Source organism: Culicoides brevitarsis, chromosome 1, assembly GCF_036172545.1.
Source record: "Culicoides brevitarsis isolate CSIRO-B50_1 chromosome 1, AGI_CSIRO_Cbre_v1, whole genome shotgun sequence".
Taxonomy (NCBI): domain Eukaryota; kingdom Metazoa; phylum Arthropoda; class Insecta; order Diptera; family Ceratopogonidae; genus Culicoides; species Culicoides brevitarsis.
Genome location: NC_087085.1, coordinates 43685208 through 43702632, shown reverse-complemented (window position 1 = coordinate 43702632; position 17425 = coordinate 43685208). Strand labels below are relative to the sequence as shown.

Below are 17425 nucleotides of genomic sequence, written 5' to 3'. Positions count from 1 at the left end.
TCCATTTCCAGCAATCAATCATACGAGGCAGCATTTTTGTTCCGTTTCGTGTCGTTTCGGTGCCTTTTTTGTGTCTCATATCATGAATTTAATGTGGCGAACGAGGCTAAAACATAACAATAAATATCGAGAAAGAGAAAAGGAAAAACGAATGTTTCCCGTTTGTTGTTTTGCTGTTTTTCGTGAGTTTTGCCAACGAACGAGTCTAATGGTTTGAGTAAGTTAATAAATCTACCAGAGACTGACAAACAATTATGTTTCTTTTTGTTTCGTCGGTGAGTGAGTGAAAAACTGAGGGAAAGTTATTAGACTGCCCGAATCATCGAACATTGACAAGATTTGATAATTTTTAAAAATTATCAAAAAAAAATTTTTTTAGAAAATAAATTATTGAAAAAAATTAATTATTAAAAATTTTAATGAAATTTAAATTTTTTTTTAATTTATTTATTTAATTGAAAAATTTTTTAAATAAATTTAAAAATTTTTTATTTTATTAAAAACTAAAAAAATAAAAAGATAAAAAATTTTCTTAATAAATAAAATTAATTTTAAAATCCAATAATTTTAAAAAAAAATAATTAAATAAAAAAATTTTTTTAAAATTTAAAAAAAAATTAAATTAAATAAAAAAAATATTTTAAAATTAATAAAATTTTTCAAAAATTTTTATTTATATTTAAATAAAAAAAATTTTAATTAAAATAATTTTAACAAATTAAATAAAAAAAAATAAAATTTACATTAAATAATAATTTTTTTTTTTAAATTTTTCTTTAAAAAAATATTAAGGAAAAATGAAGAAAAAATCTTATGAATGATTTTTTTTCTATTTTTGTTTTTTTCAAATTTTTGGAAAAAAAAATTTAAATAAAAAATTATATTAATTAGTAAAATTAAATTATATTCAACTAAAACTTAATGATTAAAAAATTAAAAATAAATAAAAAAAATAATTAATAAATTTTAATAAATTAATTTATTTATTTTTAAATTTTTAATTTATTTAATAAAATTAAATTAAAAAAAATAAATTAAAATAATTAATTAAAAAAAACAAAAATTAACTTAAATTTAATTTTTTTTATAATTTTTAGTCACCTTAATCGTCTTCAAAACCCATTTACCGACTACCGATATCATAAAATAAAAACTTCTTCCTCGTCTACTAACTGGAAAAGTAAACTAACCTTTTGCAAAGGAAAACATAGAAGCAAATAAGAACGCAACAACGCACTCATGCACTAATATAACAAAAATAGCAAATAACACACACACACACACGAGCTCAACTAACTCACCGGGAACCGAACATAATGGCATCCCAGAGAAAAATCAAAAGGAAATGTTTCGATGAAGAGTTGGAGCAGAAAAAAATATTGCCTATTATTTTGAATTATTGCCATCCGATTTTGTGGAACAGAAAAGTTAAATTATTATTATTGTTTGTTTCGATACAAAATACAATTTTTGTTACAGACGCATGAACATTGAATTTTATTACCTTCTATTGGTTTCTAAACTGAGCAGTCATTACTTACTTTTCCTCCATCTCGCATCGTTTCGCTCACAACAATGAGACTCTCGGTTACATTGTTACGGTTTTTTCGGTGATATTGGCTTCCTTTTATTGTTATTATTTAGACGGTTTTTATTTATTACGAAATTTGTCTATGTCGTTTCTTGTTGCTCGATGATTAAAAAATGGATTATTTTTAGAAAAAAAAATCTTCTTAATTCTTAAAAATGCGATAATTCTAAAAAATTTATAACTTTATAAGGAAAAATTTAAAAATTCAAAGAAATTTTTTAAAAATATTTTTTTTTATTTTAATAATTTTTTAATTAATTAACCTTCAAATGAAACTCCAAAATTAAAATTAAAATTTTTTAGAAATAAAATTAAAAAAATAAATTAATTAAAAAATTATTAAATAAAAAAAAATAAAATTAAAATTAAAAAAATAAGATCTTATTAAAAAATTAATTAAATAAATCAAATTAAAATAAAATAAATACATTAAGTTTAATAAAATAAATAATTAAAAAAAAATGTTAAAATAAATTTTTAAATTATTAAAAAATCTAAAACTTCATTTAAAAATTTCAAAAATTTTAAAAACTCAAGTTTCAAGAAATTTTTATTTATTTTTTTATTTATTTTATTTTTTTATTTTTTTAATTTTTATTTTTATTTTTTTTTTTTGAGAAAATTTTAAGAAAATAAAATTTTCTTGATTTTCATCCACAGAGCATTTTTTCTCGTTTCATGTGTGGTTAAAGTAAAATCGTTACTAAATCGGCAACTATTAAATGTTCAATAAACGTCAATGAGGGAAATTTTAATTTATCGTTCGTTCAATCACTCCCGCACACAATACACACACACTCGAATTCCAATAAAATTTTAAGCGAACGATTAATCAAAAAACTTTGTGAAATTGCTTCTCAAGAACCTTGCTTAAAATTTACATTATTGCGACAACTTATGTCACTTACAGGTGTTCCCTTTGTGCGATTCGAGCATTTCGAGGCAGAAATCAATTTCTCTCGTCGAGTTTGAATTTGAATGTTTTGATAGTGCGAGACAGCGACGACGACGACGAACATCAAGACGACGACAAATTTATGTTTTCATGTGTTGGCAGCATTTAACGCACGACTAAACATGAAAAGTTCTTTCTCCTCTTTCGACTCGCGCTGGCATATCGACTGACAGACGTGTGAGTGTTATTGTTCACTTTTAAATTAATTTTCCGCAGACAATGTCAGTGTCGTTGATTGTTTGCCATGTTGTTTGTTTGTCTGGAATATTTTTTTGCTCTGCGAATGAAAAATGGTAGATTTTCATAAATTTTTTATTTTTTTTATTTCTTTTTTAATTTTTTTTTTTATTTTTTATTTTTTATTTTTTTTGAGGTACCTAATAATAATTTTTTTAAGGACTTAATTAAATAATTTTTAATTTAATATATTTTTTTTTAATTTATAACTAAAAAAAATTCACATAATTTTTACTATTTTTTTTTTAATATTTAAAAAAAAAAAATTTCTTTTAAAAATAATTAAAAAAAACTTAAAAAAAATGAATGTTACAAAATACAATAAAAAAAATTTAATTAAATTTAAATTAATTATTTTTTTAAAGTAATTATTTTTTTAGGACTTAATTAATTTATTTTTAACTAAAAATTGATAATTTAATTTTTTTCAATTTAAAAAAAAAATCAAATATTTTTAAATTATATTAAATATATTTTTAAATAAATTTCAAAAATAATATTTTTAAAAATAATTTTTAAAAAAATATAAAAATTAAAAAATATAAAAAAAATGATTTTTCACAATGTTTTTAAATAATTTTTAAAAATTAATTTTAATTAAAAAATAATTTTTTAAAATTTTTAAAAAAATTATTTTTAAAAAAATTAATTTTAAAATTATTTTAAAATTTTATTTATAAAAATATTTTTTGAATATTATTAATGTTAAATTTCCTCATTTTCTATTCACAGTGCAAAGTGCGAGACATGGAGATGGATTTCAATAGAATCCCAAGCCATTCAAACATCGCTTCTATTGAAAAATCGCTATAGGTAAAAAAAGAAAGTTCATTAGTGAAAAGCCATCCAAGAGTGAGGGTGATTGTCATCTGCAACGGCAATTAAAACTTTAGAAAATAAAAAAAAAACTTCCCTCAAAATTGCGCCATAAATCGCGGCAATTACAGCCACGTGTTAAAAAAAAACCAAGAAACACTAAAAAAAATCTTGACCTATTTACTCATTCATTGCCATAGTCAAGAACCACGTTTTTACTGCAACTCGGGTTCGCAACATAAAATTTTAGCTCCTCTACGAAACCCCGCAATAACAATAACTGTAACATTGGAATTGTTGTCGAGTGCCTGTTCGCTCGGCAATAACACTAAAAATGTCTTTTAATATTAAAAAAAGCGCACACTTGAAGATATTTAAAAAAAAAAACAAAAAGTAAATGAATAAAAATCAATTGATCCTCTTTGGATGCTTTTTTGGCGCGCAAATAGTTCGCTAAAGACGAAAAACGTACACAAAATTTATTGTTTCATTTGACTGGTCACGTAATGCCATTACTCTCCTTCCGAGTAACTATCGATTGTTTCCCTTCGACTTTTTCTCGAGTGTTTATCAATTTCAATTAAATGCCAAGGAAAAAGGACACAAACGTGCCTTTTAGGAGAAATAACTTTAATTTTCGGTAACAATCCGATTAATTTATTTACAAAAAAATTAAAAAGTTCGTCCCAAAATTGTATTTTCCGTATGTGAGAAAATGTAATGCAAAGAGTTAAAATTATGATAAACAGACGATTTAAAAATTGTTTAGCCTTTTTTATCTGTGTCAATGACAGGGAAGGAATTTATTAAATTTGTATGTTTAAAAATAAATTAAAAAATTAAATTAAAAAAAAAAAAAATAAAAATTTATTAAAAAAAAATAAAATTAAATTAAAAAAAAAATTTTTAAAAGAAAAAATTTAATTTAAAATTTTTGTTAAGAAAAAAAAAAATTAAATAAAAAATCAATTTTAAATTTTTTAATTGTAAAAGTAAAAAAAAATAAAATAATATTCAATAAAAATTATTAATAAAAATTATTAAAAATTTAAAATGAAAAATTAAAATTTTAATTAATTTTTTAAAATTAAAAAAAAAAAAAAATAATTAAATTTAATTTAATTAAATTAATATTATTAAATTTAAAATAAAAAAAAAATTATTTGAAAAATAACATTTTTAAAATAAGTTTAAAAAAAAATAAATAAAATTATTTTTTTTAAAAAAATTTAATTTTTTTAAAAAAAAAAATTAAATTAAAAAATTCATATTTTATAAAATTTAAATTTTATTTAAAAATAATTTTTTAAAATAAAAAAAAATAAATTTTTTCAATTAGCAGTATTAGTAATAATAAAAAATTCCATTTTTTTTTTTTAATATTTAAATTTAAATATTTAAATTTAAAAAAATAATTAAAATAAAAATTAATATAATAAAATTAAATTTATATTTAAATTAAATTTAAAATTTTTTTAAATATTAAAATAAATAAAAAATTTTTAAAATTTAAAAATTATTTCTTTTAATTTTTTTTCTTATTTTAATTTAATTTTTTTAAATTTTATTTCATAAATAATTTTTTAAAAATAAAAAAAAAAATTTAAAAAGTACTCAAAAGTTAAAAAATAATTAAAAATAAAAATTTTCATTAAAAACTTAATTTTTTTAAATACAAAAAATTAAAATAAAAATTAATGAACCATTTAATAATCAAAAAAAATCCTTCCCATCCCTGAATTGTCCATATTTTCGCATAATACACAAGGTCCATTAAAAAAACCACATACAACACATCTCTAAAAATTTTCGAGAGTAAATCCCTTCATGTTATTACGTAATAATATGATTTAATATTGGATAAAACATTACAACAGTTTTCGGATGATATAATCGAGGTCATCGCAGGGGATTTTGTAAATTTTTGTTGTTGTCGCCGAACAATGGCGCAACTGGAGTCAACGTCGAGTGTTCTTTTCCCATGTGTGAGAGTTGCGAGTGTTTAAGCATTTCCTAAAATACTTTAAGCTTAATTTTGTGTCGTCGACGACTTTTGTTTGCCGGAGAGATTTTTAAATGTTTTAACAGGAAAATGTCAGGATGAGGAAGGATTATGAGTGTTTACAACACACTTTTGAACCGAAATAATTACATGCCACGAGCTTGACTCATTCATGTAGGTCGCACGAGTTTCGTTGTTTTTTTTAGCTTGATAAGAAAAAAAATCTTATCTTTTTTTATTTTATTTTTAAAAATACATAAAATGTTGTCGTTACGGAAATGACCAACGATTATATCGCATTTTAATTTTGTAAACAATTTAATAATTTTAACCTTTAATTTTTTTTTAAAATTACAGTTTTTTTTGTCACGCGATATTTTTAACCATGTAATTTTTTTTAATTTTTTTTATCGAAATGCGTTAAAAAAATAAATAATAATATTTCAAGTTACCAAAATTAGCCAATTTGGTTCCACGTGCGGAACACACTCCATATATATAATCTTTTTTTAATTGATTTCTAACCATTTTTGATAAAAATTTTACTATATAAGTAAACAAAAATATTTTTTTTTGTTAGTTTTGGATCAACAATGAAGCTCTTCACAGCAATTTCGTTCTTAGCTCTTGTAAATTTCAGTTTCGCGCTTCGTCTTGACGGGCAATGCGAGAAAAATCGTCCAGTTCTTGAAAATTTTAAAGTTAACGATTATTTGGGCGTTTGGTATGAACAAGAACGTTACGAAGCTGATTTCCAGGTTGAGTTCGATTGTGTCACTGCAACATATTCGTTGAATGATAACGCCACAGTGAAGGTTGTTAATGAAAATTTGTTGATAAATGGAGTGTTGAGACCAACTTCCATTGAAGCATGGGCAGCGGTATCATTTCCGGATGAGGAACCGTTACAAGCAAAGCTTAATGTTTCGTTTTTCGGTGCAGAGAACAATCGAGTGAATTATCAGGTGATGGATACGGATTACGTGACTTACTCTTTGGTTTGGAATTGTAATCAATTGACTGAAAATACGAAAGAAGGTAAGAAATTTTTTTTTTGGTTTTGAAAAGAAATAAAATTTCTCAAAAAAAATTTAGAATTTTTAACAATTTTAAAATTTTTTTGTCATTTTTTTTTAAAATTCTTTTGAAAGAATTTTTGTCAATTTTTTTTTTAAAAATTTATTTTTAAATTTTTTAATTTTAACGTTTTTTAATTTAAAATGGTAAAAAAAATATTCTTTTAAAAAATTTTGACAGCTGTCATTTTTTGACATTTAAAAATTTGACAGCTATCAATTTTTTTTTATAAAATTTTGTTAAAAAAAAATTTGAAATTTTAAAATTTTTTTTAAAAATTAATTTTTTGGCATTTAGTTAAAAAAAAAAATTGAACTTAAAAAAAAATAATTTTTTTTAAAAAAAATTTTGACAGCTGTCAAATTATCTTCTGTCAAAAAAGTTAAAATTTGATTTTTAAATAATTTAAAATTATTTTTTTTATAGAATTTTTGTGGGTTTTATCTCGTAAACCAGTTTTGAGTCCTCGCCCAGCCAAAGTCGAATCTTTGATTGATACACATTTCAACCGTGATGTTATCCGAAAGACTATTCAAGGAGAAAAGTAAGTTACTGAAGCTTTTTAACAAAAAAAAAAATTATTAAAAATATTTATTTTTAATTTTTAGATGCACCCAATTGATAGAAAAACATTAATCTTGGTTGTCGCCTCCGCATCTAAAAAAATAAAATTTTGGTAAAAATTTATTAAAAAATAAAACATAAAAAACTCACTGATCACGACTTTGTTTTGCAACGCGAATAGCATTTTTGTCGAAATATTTTTCAATGTAAGTGTCAGCTTTTTGACGAGTTTCTTCATCTAAAACTTTCGACTTTGACAACAACCAAAAAGCTTCTGCTGACTTTTCAGGATTTTCAGGTAAAGGTTTGCAAAAGTAAACGATGGAGAAGTTTTCGTAATCTGTGTCTAATATCCAGTAATTCGATTCAGTTGGTTCTGTTAAAGAAAAAAAATAATTTTAATTTAAAATTAAAAAAAAAATAATAAAAAAAAAAATTTAAAAAAATTAATAAAAAATTAATTTATTAAAAAAAAAATTAAGTAATTGAAAAAAAAATTTTTTTTTAAAATTTTTCCTTTTATTTTTTTTAATTTTAAAAAAGTTTTTTTTTTTTTTAAACTAAAATTTTTAAAAAATTAAAAAAAAATTTTAATTTTTAATTATTTTATTTTATTTTGAATTAAAAATTAATTTTTTAAAAAAATTTTTGAAATTTAACTATTTTTAATTTTTTTAATAATTTTTTAAAAAAATTTTTTTTTTTTTTTAAAAAATTTTATTTTTTTTTTTAATTAATTAAAATTTTTTTTTAAAAAAATTTTTAATTAATTTTTAAAATTTTTTCAAATTTTTTTTTTTAAATTTTAAATTTGAATTTTAAATATTTTTTTTTTATTTTTTTAATTTTTAAAATTAAAAATTTTTTTTTTTTTTAATATTTTTTTTGAAATATAAGAAAAATTAAAATAAATTACCTTTTCCTCTAAAAGCAACACTCAATTTCGCTGGCAAAGGCTTTTCATCCGGATAACTCACAGCTGCCTTCCCAATGGAACACGACAAAGTCGTATTTGGCAATCTCTTACAGCAATTCCTTACTTTAACCGTACCATCTTCATTCAACGTGTAATCCGCAAATCCACAATCACACCCGACTTCGAAGAATTGCTCATAGCGAGAAATCTCATACCATCGTCCCAAATATTCTTTCAAATCGAAATTAGTTAAAACGGGACGAGATGGACAATTGTGATCAACTACATGTTGCCCTTTGGAAAGAGTTGATAAGGAAATAAGACACAAAAGGAGAGAAAAATGCATGTTTTCTCACTGAAAGACAAAAGTAAACTGACAAAAAGATTTATTTTGTTATCAATTCAAGTCCAAAATGCAAAAAATAATCTCCGGAGAGGAATTTTTAGATGAACTCATGTAACGTATTGACAACTGAAATGAACTTCTGTGAGATGAAACATCTAAAAAACGTCAAAAATTAATCAAAAAATTAATTTTTAAGACTTTCAAGGCTTACTTTGGTCCATGGTACGTTTTTCTAATGAACTGCGGGTCAAAAAATTCCTTTAAAAGATCATCAACTACTTTAGGTCTCTCACTTTGTCTAAAATCTCTCGAAAAATACCAAAATTTCTCATTATAAAAAGTGTTATTGACATTGTGACAATCCCAAACAAAGGAAAAATTATCATAATCCGTCGCTAAAATCTCATAATTTACTCTTTTTGGAGGTCCTTTGCCATAAGTCGTATTTAATTGTCCCAACTTTTCATCAGGAAATGCTTCAACTCCATGTCCTTTGAAACTCTCGTAACGAAAACTGTCATTGGCGTGTTTCGACTCAAGTAAAAAGTCAAAAGAACCGAATCCAGTTGGGGTATATGTAAATTTGATGCATTCATCATCGGTTGGATATTCATCGTCATACCACTCCATCTCGTACCAAACTCCCAAATAACGAGAAAAGTCAAAGGAAGTCACTACAGGAGCAGGACGACTTCGACATTGTCCCTCAAAAAGCCTCGAACTCCCAAAAGACACGAAAAAAATCAAAAATATCACGAACGATTTCATTTCGACAATTTTTGAATGAATACTAAAAATTCACTTATCACTGAGTCCAAATAAATATTTATTTATTTATTCGAACAATTATCAACAATGTTGCCCGATAAGACAAATTGAGTGATTTTTAATCCACTCACGTCAATTCAAAAAACCACAAAACTTTTACCGCATACAAAAAATTTTTTTTTTTTTTGCAAAAAAGTGTCAGAAATGCGCCGTCAGCATTCCGAAACTAACACGAAAAGTTACTCTCGTGTCAAAGTTCTAAATAAAAATGAAATATAAATTTAATTTTTGCACACGAAAAAATACCACAAATCAGTCTCATCAACAGTTTTCTGTGGCGGCGCATTATAGTGAAATGAACGTTTCCAACTAAAAACTAAAATATGTTTGAAAAATGTTCACAACAAGTTTCAAACATTTTTTTTTTCAAACAAGAAAAAAGCGTTAAAATTATATTATGTCAAAAAATGTTTAAAATTTTGCAGTCCCACTAATTTAATTTTTCGCAATATTATGTGACAAAATGGAGAGACAGAGAGAATGAGACAAGTACTTTGTTTGGGTAGGTAAAAAATAATGTTGATAAAAAAAAGTTTTCCTTTTCTCTAACGACATGCAATTCATTTTTACGTCTCTTGGGTGTGAACATTAGTTTTTTGTTCTCGTGAAATGAAAAGAGTTGCTGCACAATGGCGAGGAAATGGGTAAGAATTTTAAATTTTTAGTTGAAATTTTTGTTAAAATGTTGATAATTGCTTGGTTTGAATTAATTGGAATAATTAGATTTTTTTTAAAAATCAATAACGGATCTGAAAATATAAAAAAAAATATTAAAAAATAATTTAAAAATTGAAAATTATTTCTAATTAATTAATTTTTTTTTTTTATTTTTTTTTTGTTTTCCTTTTTTTATCATGTTTAATTTTTTTTTATTTTTAATTTTTTTTATTTTTTTTAATTGAATTAATTTTTTTTTTAATTTTAATTTTTTTTATTTTTATTTTTTTTTTATAAATTTTTTAAAAAAAAATATTTTAATTTTAAATTTTTTTAATACAAAAAATAATTTTTAATATTTTTAATGTTATAAGTTAATTTTAAATTTTTATAAATAATTTTTAATTTTTTTTTAAATTTTATTTTCAAATTTATGCATTGTACAATTTTTTTTTAACTAACGAGAAAATTATTTATTTTATTTTTTAAATTTAAAAAAAAAATAAATTATAAATAATTTTAAATTTTTTTAATAATTTTTTTTTAATTTTTTTTAAATAATTTTTTTTATTTTTAATTATTTTTTTATTTTTAATTTTTTTTATTTTTTTTTTTTTTAATTTTTTTTTTATTTTAATTATTTTTTTTTATTTTTAAATTTTTCAAGAAAAAAATAATTTTATTATCAATTTTTTTTTAATAAAAAATAATTTAAATGAATAATTTTCAATTTTTTTTCTTATTTATTTTTATTCTTAATTTTTTTTTTAAATATTTTTAACTTTCCTGACATCTTTTGTACTTCAAGACAATTTTTTTCCATTGAGAAAAAATTTTCAGTGTGAAAATAAGCGACCAATGCATTAACAAGATGTTTTTACTGTAAAAGCAAATAAATAATGGGCATTCAAGTATTTTTAAAAGTACTTAAGGAGTTATCATAGAGTAAAACAAAAGAGCTTTAAAGCAACTTACTTGTCTAAGAATATATTTAAAAGAAAAAGAAAGAAGTTAAAAGACAAATAAGTCATTGACATTTACAAGCTTTTCAATTATTATACTTACCTTCGATATTGAAAAATCCATAAAATTCCTTTTAAATTTTTTTAATACAAAAAAAAACTTCAAGTAAAGTCTTTAAAATTCATTTTTGATAATAGTTTCCCTTAAAAAAAAGAGTAAATAAGAATCAAATCTCTAATTTGTCAATATTTATACGAACCACTCGATTAAGTACCTTTGCTAAGCATTTCCATTGTGCCCCATGTTGAAAAGTATGTAAAGCAAATCTCACGCACTTTCACTTGTTTATTAAATCAAACACTTTTCTCTATTCTATTCTACTTTTCCATTGAATTTTCTCCCCTTTTTTTTACACACTTGCCGCTTTCCTGAGGAGTGTGCTTGATTTGGTTTGAGCAAATATCACTTCGTTGTTCATGCAATTTTAATGCGAATCACAGACAACAACGACAGACAACTTTTCCAATAAAACAGCTTTTATCGTTTTTTTCTGTCTGTTCTAGCACACACACGACATTTTTAATATTACATAAGAAGAAAGACGAGAAATTTTCTGCGTGTGATGTGAAAGTGTTGTAATGTTCAGATGTAGGACAAAGCCACCCTTTTATTCATTATGTAATAAATTGGCTTCGTCCCCCTTTATTTTTTTCCTCTATTTATAGAAAATGGAATAGAAATGCACAATAATGCAATATCTTTGCGATATCATCAACAGCGATTACTGTTTAAGACGCGTCCTGTGTTTTCTTTTTCTGCTATAAAGGAAAAAAAAAGAAAAATACGAGAAAATAAAAATAACAAAAGGTAAAAAGACTCACGTTTCTTTTTTGTGCGTGCACGTACTTTCTTTTCTTTTCATATTTGCATTAACAACATCTTCCGAAAAAAAAAACGTAGAAGCAAGAAACTCCCCATTGTATTACGTTTTTTTTTGCAAGACATGCAACATCTTGTATTTATGATTATGAACTTTTTATTAATAGAAAAAGCAGCAGAAGAAGACGAACAAAGGAGAAGACTAGTTGTAGCAAATCATCTTCTTGCTACTTTCCGTATCGTTTCATTTGCCGGTTGAAGACTTGAGCTCTCTAATCCATTTTAATACGCTTATTTTAACACAGATGAAAAGAATCTGGAGCTGCGAAAAATGTAAGGGGGAGAAAAGATGATGAATGAACTGGATAAAAAGAGCAGATTTTCATTAATTTGCCCAATTTTTGGTCAGGAACTTTGTTTTTGTTGATTTTTTTTATTTTCAGTGAGCTGCTGATTCGTGCCAATGAACTGTTAAAAAGTTTTGAAACAAAATGTAATTTATGACGGAAATTTTCTTTCTAGATGTGTGTTAGTACGACGACGACGATGCTTCTTTTCGTTTGGAAACATGGAGGATTTACAATTGGAGAATGTAGTTCAGCGTTTCAAGTTGGTGAACGAGTTACAATTGTGTTATTGGAGGTTAGTTCATGGATTGAGGTAAGTTTTGTTTTTGGTTTTGCTAAAATGCAAAATTTAAAAAATTTTATATTCATTTAAAAATTAATTAATTTTTATATAAAAATACGTAAAAAAATCCGTAAAAATACGTAATTTTTTTCGAATTGTCGATTTCTTCGTTCTGAAGCTTGAAATTGATTAAAAATTATGGAATTTTTTTTGTATTTCTTTTTGATGATTCATATGCTTTAAAATTAAATATAGAAAAACGTAAAAAAATCTTTTTTTTAAATTTTTAATAATTTTTCGACAATTTATAAAAAAATTTTATTTTTTTTTAGCCATATTTGTAAAAATTTAAAAATTATAAAGAAAAATTTTTTTAAATTTTATGCCTTTAACAATACACATCTAAACATAAAATATGTAAATTCTCCAACAGATTTTAGATTCAAAGGTATATTCTAAACATCTGAAAGGCAGAAAAACAATTCTTTTATATTCTCAGTATTTTTCATGTTCTTTTTTTATTTTAGCATCTCTGAAAACATGGAAAACAAAGTCATTCGAAAGGCGTTCAATCCAAAGTCAATACGAAGTCAGTCATCTTAAAAATTTAAGTGAATTACAAAGAAAAGACAAACTTGCATTTTCATGCCTCTGTACAATATGCATCCAAAAATTAACCATACAATAGACGTAAATTCGATGGGAAGCGATATGGAAAGCAAAAAGACTGACACTTATTTAGTAGAACACGATTACAAAACTTATTTTCACAAAAGAGAAACGACAATCTCGATATATAAGATATTAAAAACGATATATAAAAACAATATAAAAAGACCTCAAAGTATATGTTGCTCCGATGTTTCTTTTAAGGATTGAAAATAAGTCTAACATTTTTAAAACGACGTACAGAAAATATTTTTCTTCAGCCAAGAATTTAATTGGATAATTAGTTGGATAAAATTCAACATTGATCATTACACATTTTCAAATAAATTACATATTTGTAAATAACCAAACAAAAATGTGCAAAAACAATATGAATAACAAAATACGAAATTTTAACAAGATTTTGAAGAGAAAGAATACATTTTCTATTAAATAATTTTTTTTTTATAAATTTTATATATTGATCGCATGTTAAGATTCTAAAGCTCATTTATAGCTTTTATTACAGGAGCTTTCGATAAATTGCTTAAATCTATTGTATGGAATGAATTTTCAAAAATTCGATAAATTATTCAAAATTTTTTGTTTTTATGAAACATTTCAAAAATTGCCAACTCGCTAATTCAATATGGTAATATTTTCGTCTCATATCCAACAAAAATGTATCAGACTTGTTCTTCTTCTTCTCCTACTGACTATAGCAGAAAACTTTTGACTATTGTGCAAAATTGCTAATGTAAATTCCTGCATTTGCACGAATTACGAAACTCCTACATCGCACAGGTAAATAATGTATGAGGGATAAACTATTTTTTCGTGTCGTATTTCTCTCTCTCTCTTCATTTTCGAAGAAAAAGTAAGAAAAAAACGTGAAAGAAATAGATTATGTAGATCGTGTGTCTAAGATAGTAATAACAATGGCACACAATTGTCCCATAAAAAGTGAAGATATTTTTCCTGTAGGCCATGACGATAATGACGCGAAAAATGAAAATGACACAGTTTTTAGTAAATTTGCATTGCATTACATTCATTACCTTACCACTTTTTTACGAGACGCGAATGGAAAAATTATCTCACGTACTACTATTAAATGACGGTAGCGCGGCGACGGAGGCATAAAAGAAGAATGCTGCATTTTAGATGAATTAAACACGTTGCAGATGACGATGATGATAGTAGGTAGTAGTGCATTTTTTTTCATCCTCATTCTTATTAATAAAGAGGCTCGAATAAAGAAAGGAAAGAATGTCGAGGACACTTAAATTTATGAGAAATGAGTGCAGCTTTTTTTTCGGAGTTTTTTTTCACACTTGGAATATAGGACAAAAAAATTACTTCAGAGAGTCACTTTAAATATTATTTCTTCGCTTATCAGAGTTAGTTTTAACTTAAAATCAAGGATATCACACTTTTTGTCTGTCAGTTTCGAGTCACTGCCATCTACGAGTAACATTCGTTCGGATTTTGCGTGTAAAGGTAAACCGGATCCAAGTAATTGTCGATGAGTTCGTTGATCTTTGCCTGAACACTGGCAACGGGGCGTCTTTCTCGTGCGAGAATCCACGCCGATTCAACAGCCTCACGCCTACTGATCTTTTGACAGTGATATACGAGGGCGTAGTTGTAATAATCCGTCGCGAGTATCGAGTAATTTGGTTCTGTAACCTCTGAAATATCAATTTTCATGACTTTTGGTTAGAAAAAATTTTCGAAAAATTTTCTTACGTGTCCCAAATTCGACATTCAACTTTCCTTTGATGGGATTCTCGTCAGGTCGACTCAACATGGCGATACCTTGAGCGCAATATTCCGTCGTATTTCCCTTTATCATGCAACAATTCCGCACAAAAATGCTCCCGTTATCGTCCTTTGTGTAACGTAATGTGATGCAATCGCAATCTGGCGTGTAATCCAAATGCTCGTAGCGAGAAATTTCATACCACAGACCTAGATACTAAAAAATGGAGGCAAATTGAGGTTATAATTTATGGCGTTCCATTAGAGAGAGTCACATACTTTGTCAAGCTCAAATTGAGAAACGACTCGTCGTTTGGGACATTTTCCAGAAATTATTCGCTGACACACCGCTGCGTTTTGTACAGCGAGCAGCGTCGTTAGTAGCAAAAGCACTTTTCGATAATGCCCCATTTTTATAAAAAAAAAAAGTTGTAATCCAAAAGAACGAAACTCACAGACTGAATGGAGCCGCAATTTGTGTGCTACTTTTATATAAAAGTGACGAAGCGAAAAAAATACGAAAAAAAAGAAGAATTCTAGTCAAACAAGTTTTTTTTCATCGCTCCCTTCGCAATTTCTTGCGGAGGTACATCCTTTTCTCTGCGTCTGCTTTGTTTTGGTTTTGCATGCAAATGAGTTCGAAAATTGATGAAGATGACACGAAATTGTTTCCGAAGAAATTCAAACAGATGCTCCGACGTAATGGCGAAACATCAAACGACGCGCCTCATGCAAATAAACGACGAAATTCTTCTTTATGCGTTATTGATTGGCGGCTCTGCGGAATTATGAATGAAACCATTGATTTTTATGGGTCGTTTAAACCGATGACAATCGCTTAATTGGAGATCAAAGGGATACCGCGTAAACGGATATCACAGTGGCACGTGTTTTCGTGTCTGATGCAAATCTTCGTCGTAGACTGTCCGGGTTTGTGGAATGTGATCTGATTTGGTTTGATCGTTTCTATCGAAAGTTTCGTGACACCGTAAACAGGTTCTGCTTTATCTCATCGCACGACGAAAGATGTTCGCTAATATAGATGTCTTTTCTTTGCCGAAAGACGAACTGGTCAAACACCTTGTTTGTTTTAATTTAACGTTTGTTTAGTAGTTCATAAAGATGTTGTTTGTGATAAAGAGATGAAGCGGATCAAAGGACGTTTCGACAAAGAGAAGATACTCGTTAGAAACAAGTCATTGAACTTCTGAAGTAAAAGGGCGTTTGAAAAAAATTAGAATAAATCTGAAAAATTTAAATCTAAATTTTTAGTTTTAAAAACTAAGAAAATTTTAAAGATGAAAAAAAAATTAATTTTAAAATTTTATTTTAATTAATTTATTTATTTTAAATTTAAATTTAATTAAAAAAAAAATAAATAAAATCAAATCGATTTTAATTTAATTTGAAAAAAATAAAGCTTTGAAATTAATTACCTAATTAATTTTTTTTTTTTTTGAATTAATTTTAAATTTTATTTTAATTTGAAAAAAAATTATTTTTATAACTTAAATTTAATTTGAAAAAATTTAAATTAATTGAAAAAAAATTAAAACTTAAGTTTAATTTGAAAAAGTTTTAGTTTTCAAATTGAATCTGAAAAAATTTAAATTAAATTTAAAAAAAATAATTTATAATTTTTAATTAATTTAATTTAATTTATTTAATTTTTAAATTAAAATTTAAAAAAAAAATATATAATTTAATTAAATTTTAAAATCTGAAAAAATTAAATTAAATTAAAAATTTAATTCTATAAAAAAAATAATTTAAAACTAATTAAACTCTAAATTTTAAATTGAATTTGAAAAAATTTAATATTTGAGTTAAATTTAAAAAAATGTAAAGTTTAAATTAAATCTGAAAAAATAAATAATATTTTAACTTGTTGTAAAAAACGAGAACTTTGTTCTAAAAATAAAAATTCAAATCCAAAATAATTTTTATTAAAAAAATTTTTTTTTTCAAAACCTGAAAGTTTTTTTTAATAATTTTGCTCAAAAACACAAATTTAGGTTTTTTTATTTTTATTAATTAATTTAATTATTTTATTTTATTTTTTTAATTTAATTAAAATTTGTAAAATCTAAAATTTTTTCGTTTATCTTTTTTTTTTCAAAAAATTAAATCTTTAAATTTTAAATTTTTTAGAAATTAATTTTTGTAAAAAATACGCTCAATTCTCAAAATTTTTTAAACTAAACTTTCATTTCTTCCTTCTTTCAGTTCATTTATCATCCGCCTACACGACGCGATGACAAAATTTGCATCTCACGAACAAGAAACAGCAGCGAACAACGAACATTAACTTGCGTCAACACTTGCATTCGAAATGAAATTAATTATTATCTTTCCTCCCCGAAAAAAGCAAACATAATAAAAACCTCGCGCTCGCGAAGAAACAGAACAAAGAAGCGCGCGCGACACAAAACGGGATTTCGCTAACCATATAACATAATTTCCAACATATATTTCTTAATTAATCAATGTGTGCACCGTTATTTATCTTTCGTTTTCTTTTTCAGCGCACACACACATCCGGAGCATATGTGTGC

At 24.4% G+C, this 17425-nt stretch overlaps 4 protein-coding genes across 4 annotated transcripts; 1 reads left to right on the top strand and 3 right to left on the bottom strand.

Moving 5' to 3' along the window:
• Positions 1-6166: 6166 nt before the first annotated feature.
• On the top strand, positions 6167-7392 carry LOC134838425 (apolipoprotein D-like). Its single transcript, XM_063853955.1, has 3 exons — positions 6167-6639; positions 7105-7222; positions 7287-7392. Exons 1-3 carry the CDS (start codon positions 6195-6197, stop codon positions 7312-7314), a joined length of 591 nt encoding a protein of 196 aa, XP_063710025.1. The 5' UTR covers positions 6167-6194; the 3' UTR covers positions 7315-7392.
• LOC134838424 (apolipoprotein D-like) lies at positions 7119-8543 on the bottom strand. Its single transcript, XM_063853954.1, has 3 exons — positions 8159-8543; positions 7393-7618; positions 7119-7335 (listed from the first exon to the last, which is right to left on the bottom strand). Exons 1-3 carry the CDS (start codon positions 8502-8504, stop codon positions 7311-7313), a joined length of 597 nt encoding a protein of 198 aa, XP_063710024.1. The 5' UTR covers positions 8505-8543; the 3' UTR covers positions 7119-7310.
• On the bottom strand, positions 8528-9317 carry LOC134838423 (apolipoprotein D-like). Its single transcript, XM_063853953.1, has 2 exons — positions 8716-9317; positions 8528-8659 (listed from the first exon to the last, which is right to left on the bottom strand). Exons 1-2 carry the CDS (start codon positions 9270-9272, stop codon positions 8602-8604), a joined length of 615 nt encoding a protein of 204 aa, XP_063710023.1. The 5' UTR covers positions 9273-9317; the 3' UTR covers positions 8528-8601.
• A 5256-nt stretch (positions 9318-14573) lies between these two features.
• LOC134837902 (apolipoprotein D-like) lies at positions 14574-15281 on the bottom strand. Its single transcript, XM_063853295.1, has 3 exons — positions 15150-15281; positions 14859-15087; positions 14574-14800 (listed from the first exon to the last, which is right to left on the bottom strand). Exons 1-3 carry the CDS (start codon positions 15279-15281, stop codon positions 14574-14576), a joined length of 588 nt encoding a protein of 195 aa, XP_063709365.1.
• Between the last annotated feature and the right edge of the window lie 2144 nt (positions 15282-17425).

Bases quoted from the DNA above. Each gene is read 5' to 3' on its own strand.
- LOC134837902 (XM_063853295.1), bottom strand. From the start codon at position 15,281: ATGGGGCATTATCGAAAAGTGCTTTTGCTACTAACGACGCTGCTCGCT. The intron at 15,088-15,149 runs GTATGTGACTCT...TCCATTTTTTAG, and splicing joins CTCAATTTGAGCTTGACAAA to TATCTAGGTCTGTGGTATGA. The intron at 14,801-14,858 runs GTAAGAAAATTT...TTGATATTTCAG, and splicing joins GAATGTCGAATTTGGGACAC to AGGTTACAGAACCAAATTAC.
- LOC134838424 (XM_063853954.1), bottom strand. From the start codon at position 8,504: ATGCATTTTTCTCTCCTTTTGTGTCTTATTTCCTTATCAACTCTTTCC. The intron at 7,619-8,158 runs GTAATTTATTTT...TTTCTTTAACAG, and splicing joins TGTTGCTTTTAGAGGAAAAG to AACCAACTGAATCGAATTAC. The intron at 7,336-7,392 runs GTGAGTTTTTTA...TTATTTTTTTAG, and splicing joins GCAAAACAAAGTCGTGATCA to ATGCGGAGGCGACAACCAAG.
- LOC134838423 (XM_063853953.1), bottom strand. From the start codon at position 9,272: ATGAAATCGTTCGTGATATTTTTGATTTTTTTCGTGTCTTTTGGGAGT. The intron at 8,660-8,715 runs GTAAGCCTTGAA...GACGTTTTTTAG, and splicing joins AAAACGTACCATGGACCAAA to ATGTTTCATCTCACAGAAGT.
- LOC134838425 (XM_063853955.1), top strand. From the start codon at position 6,195: ATGAAGCTCTTCACAGCAATTTCGTTCTTAGCTCTTGTAAATTTCAGT. The intron at 6,640-7,104 runs GTAAGAAATTTT...TTTTTTTTATAG, and splicing joins GACTGAAAATACGAAAGAAG to AATTTTTGTGGGTTTTATCT. The intron at 7,223-7,286 runs GTAAGTTACTGA...TTTAATTTTTAG, and splicing joins AAGACTATTCAAGGAGAAAA to ATGCACCCAATTGATAGAAA.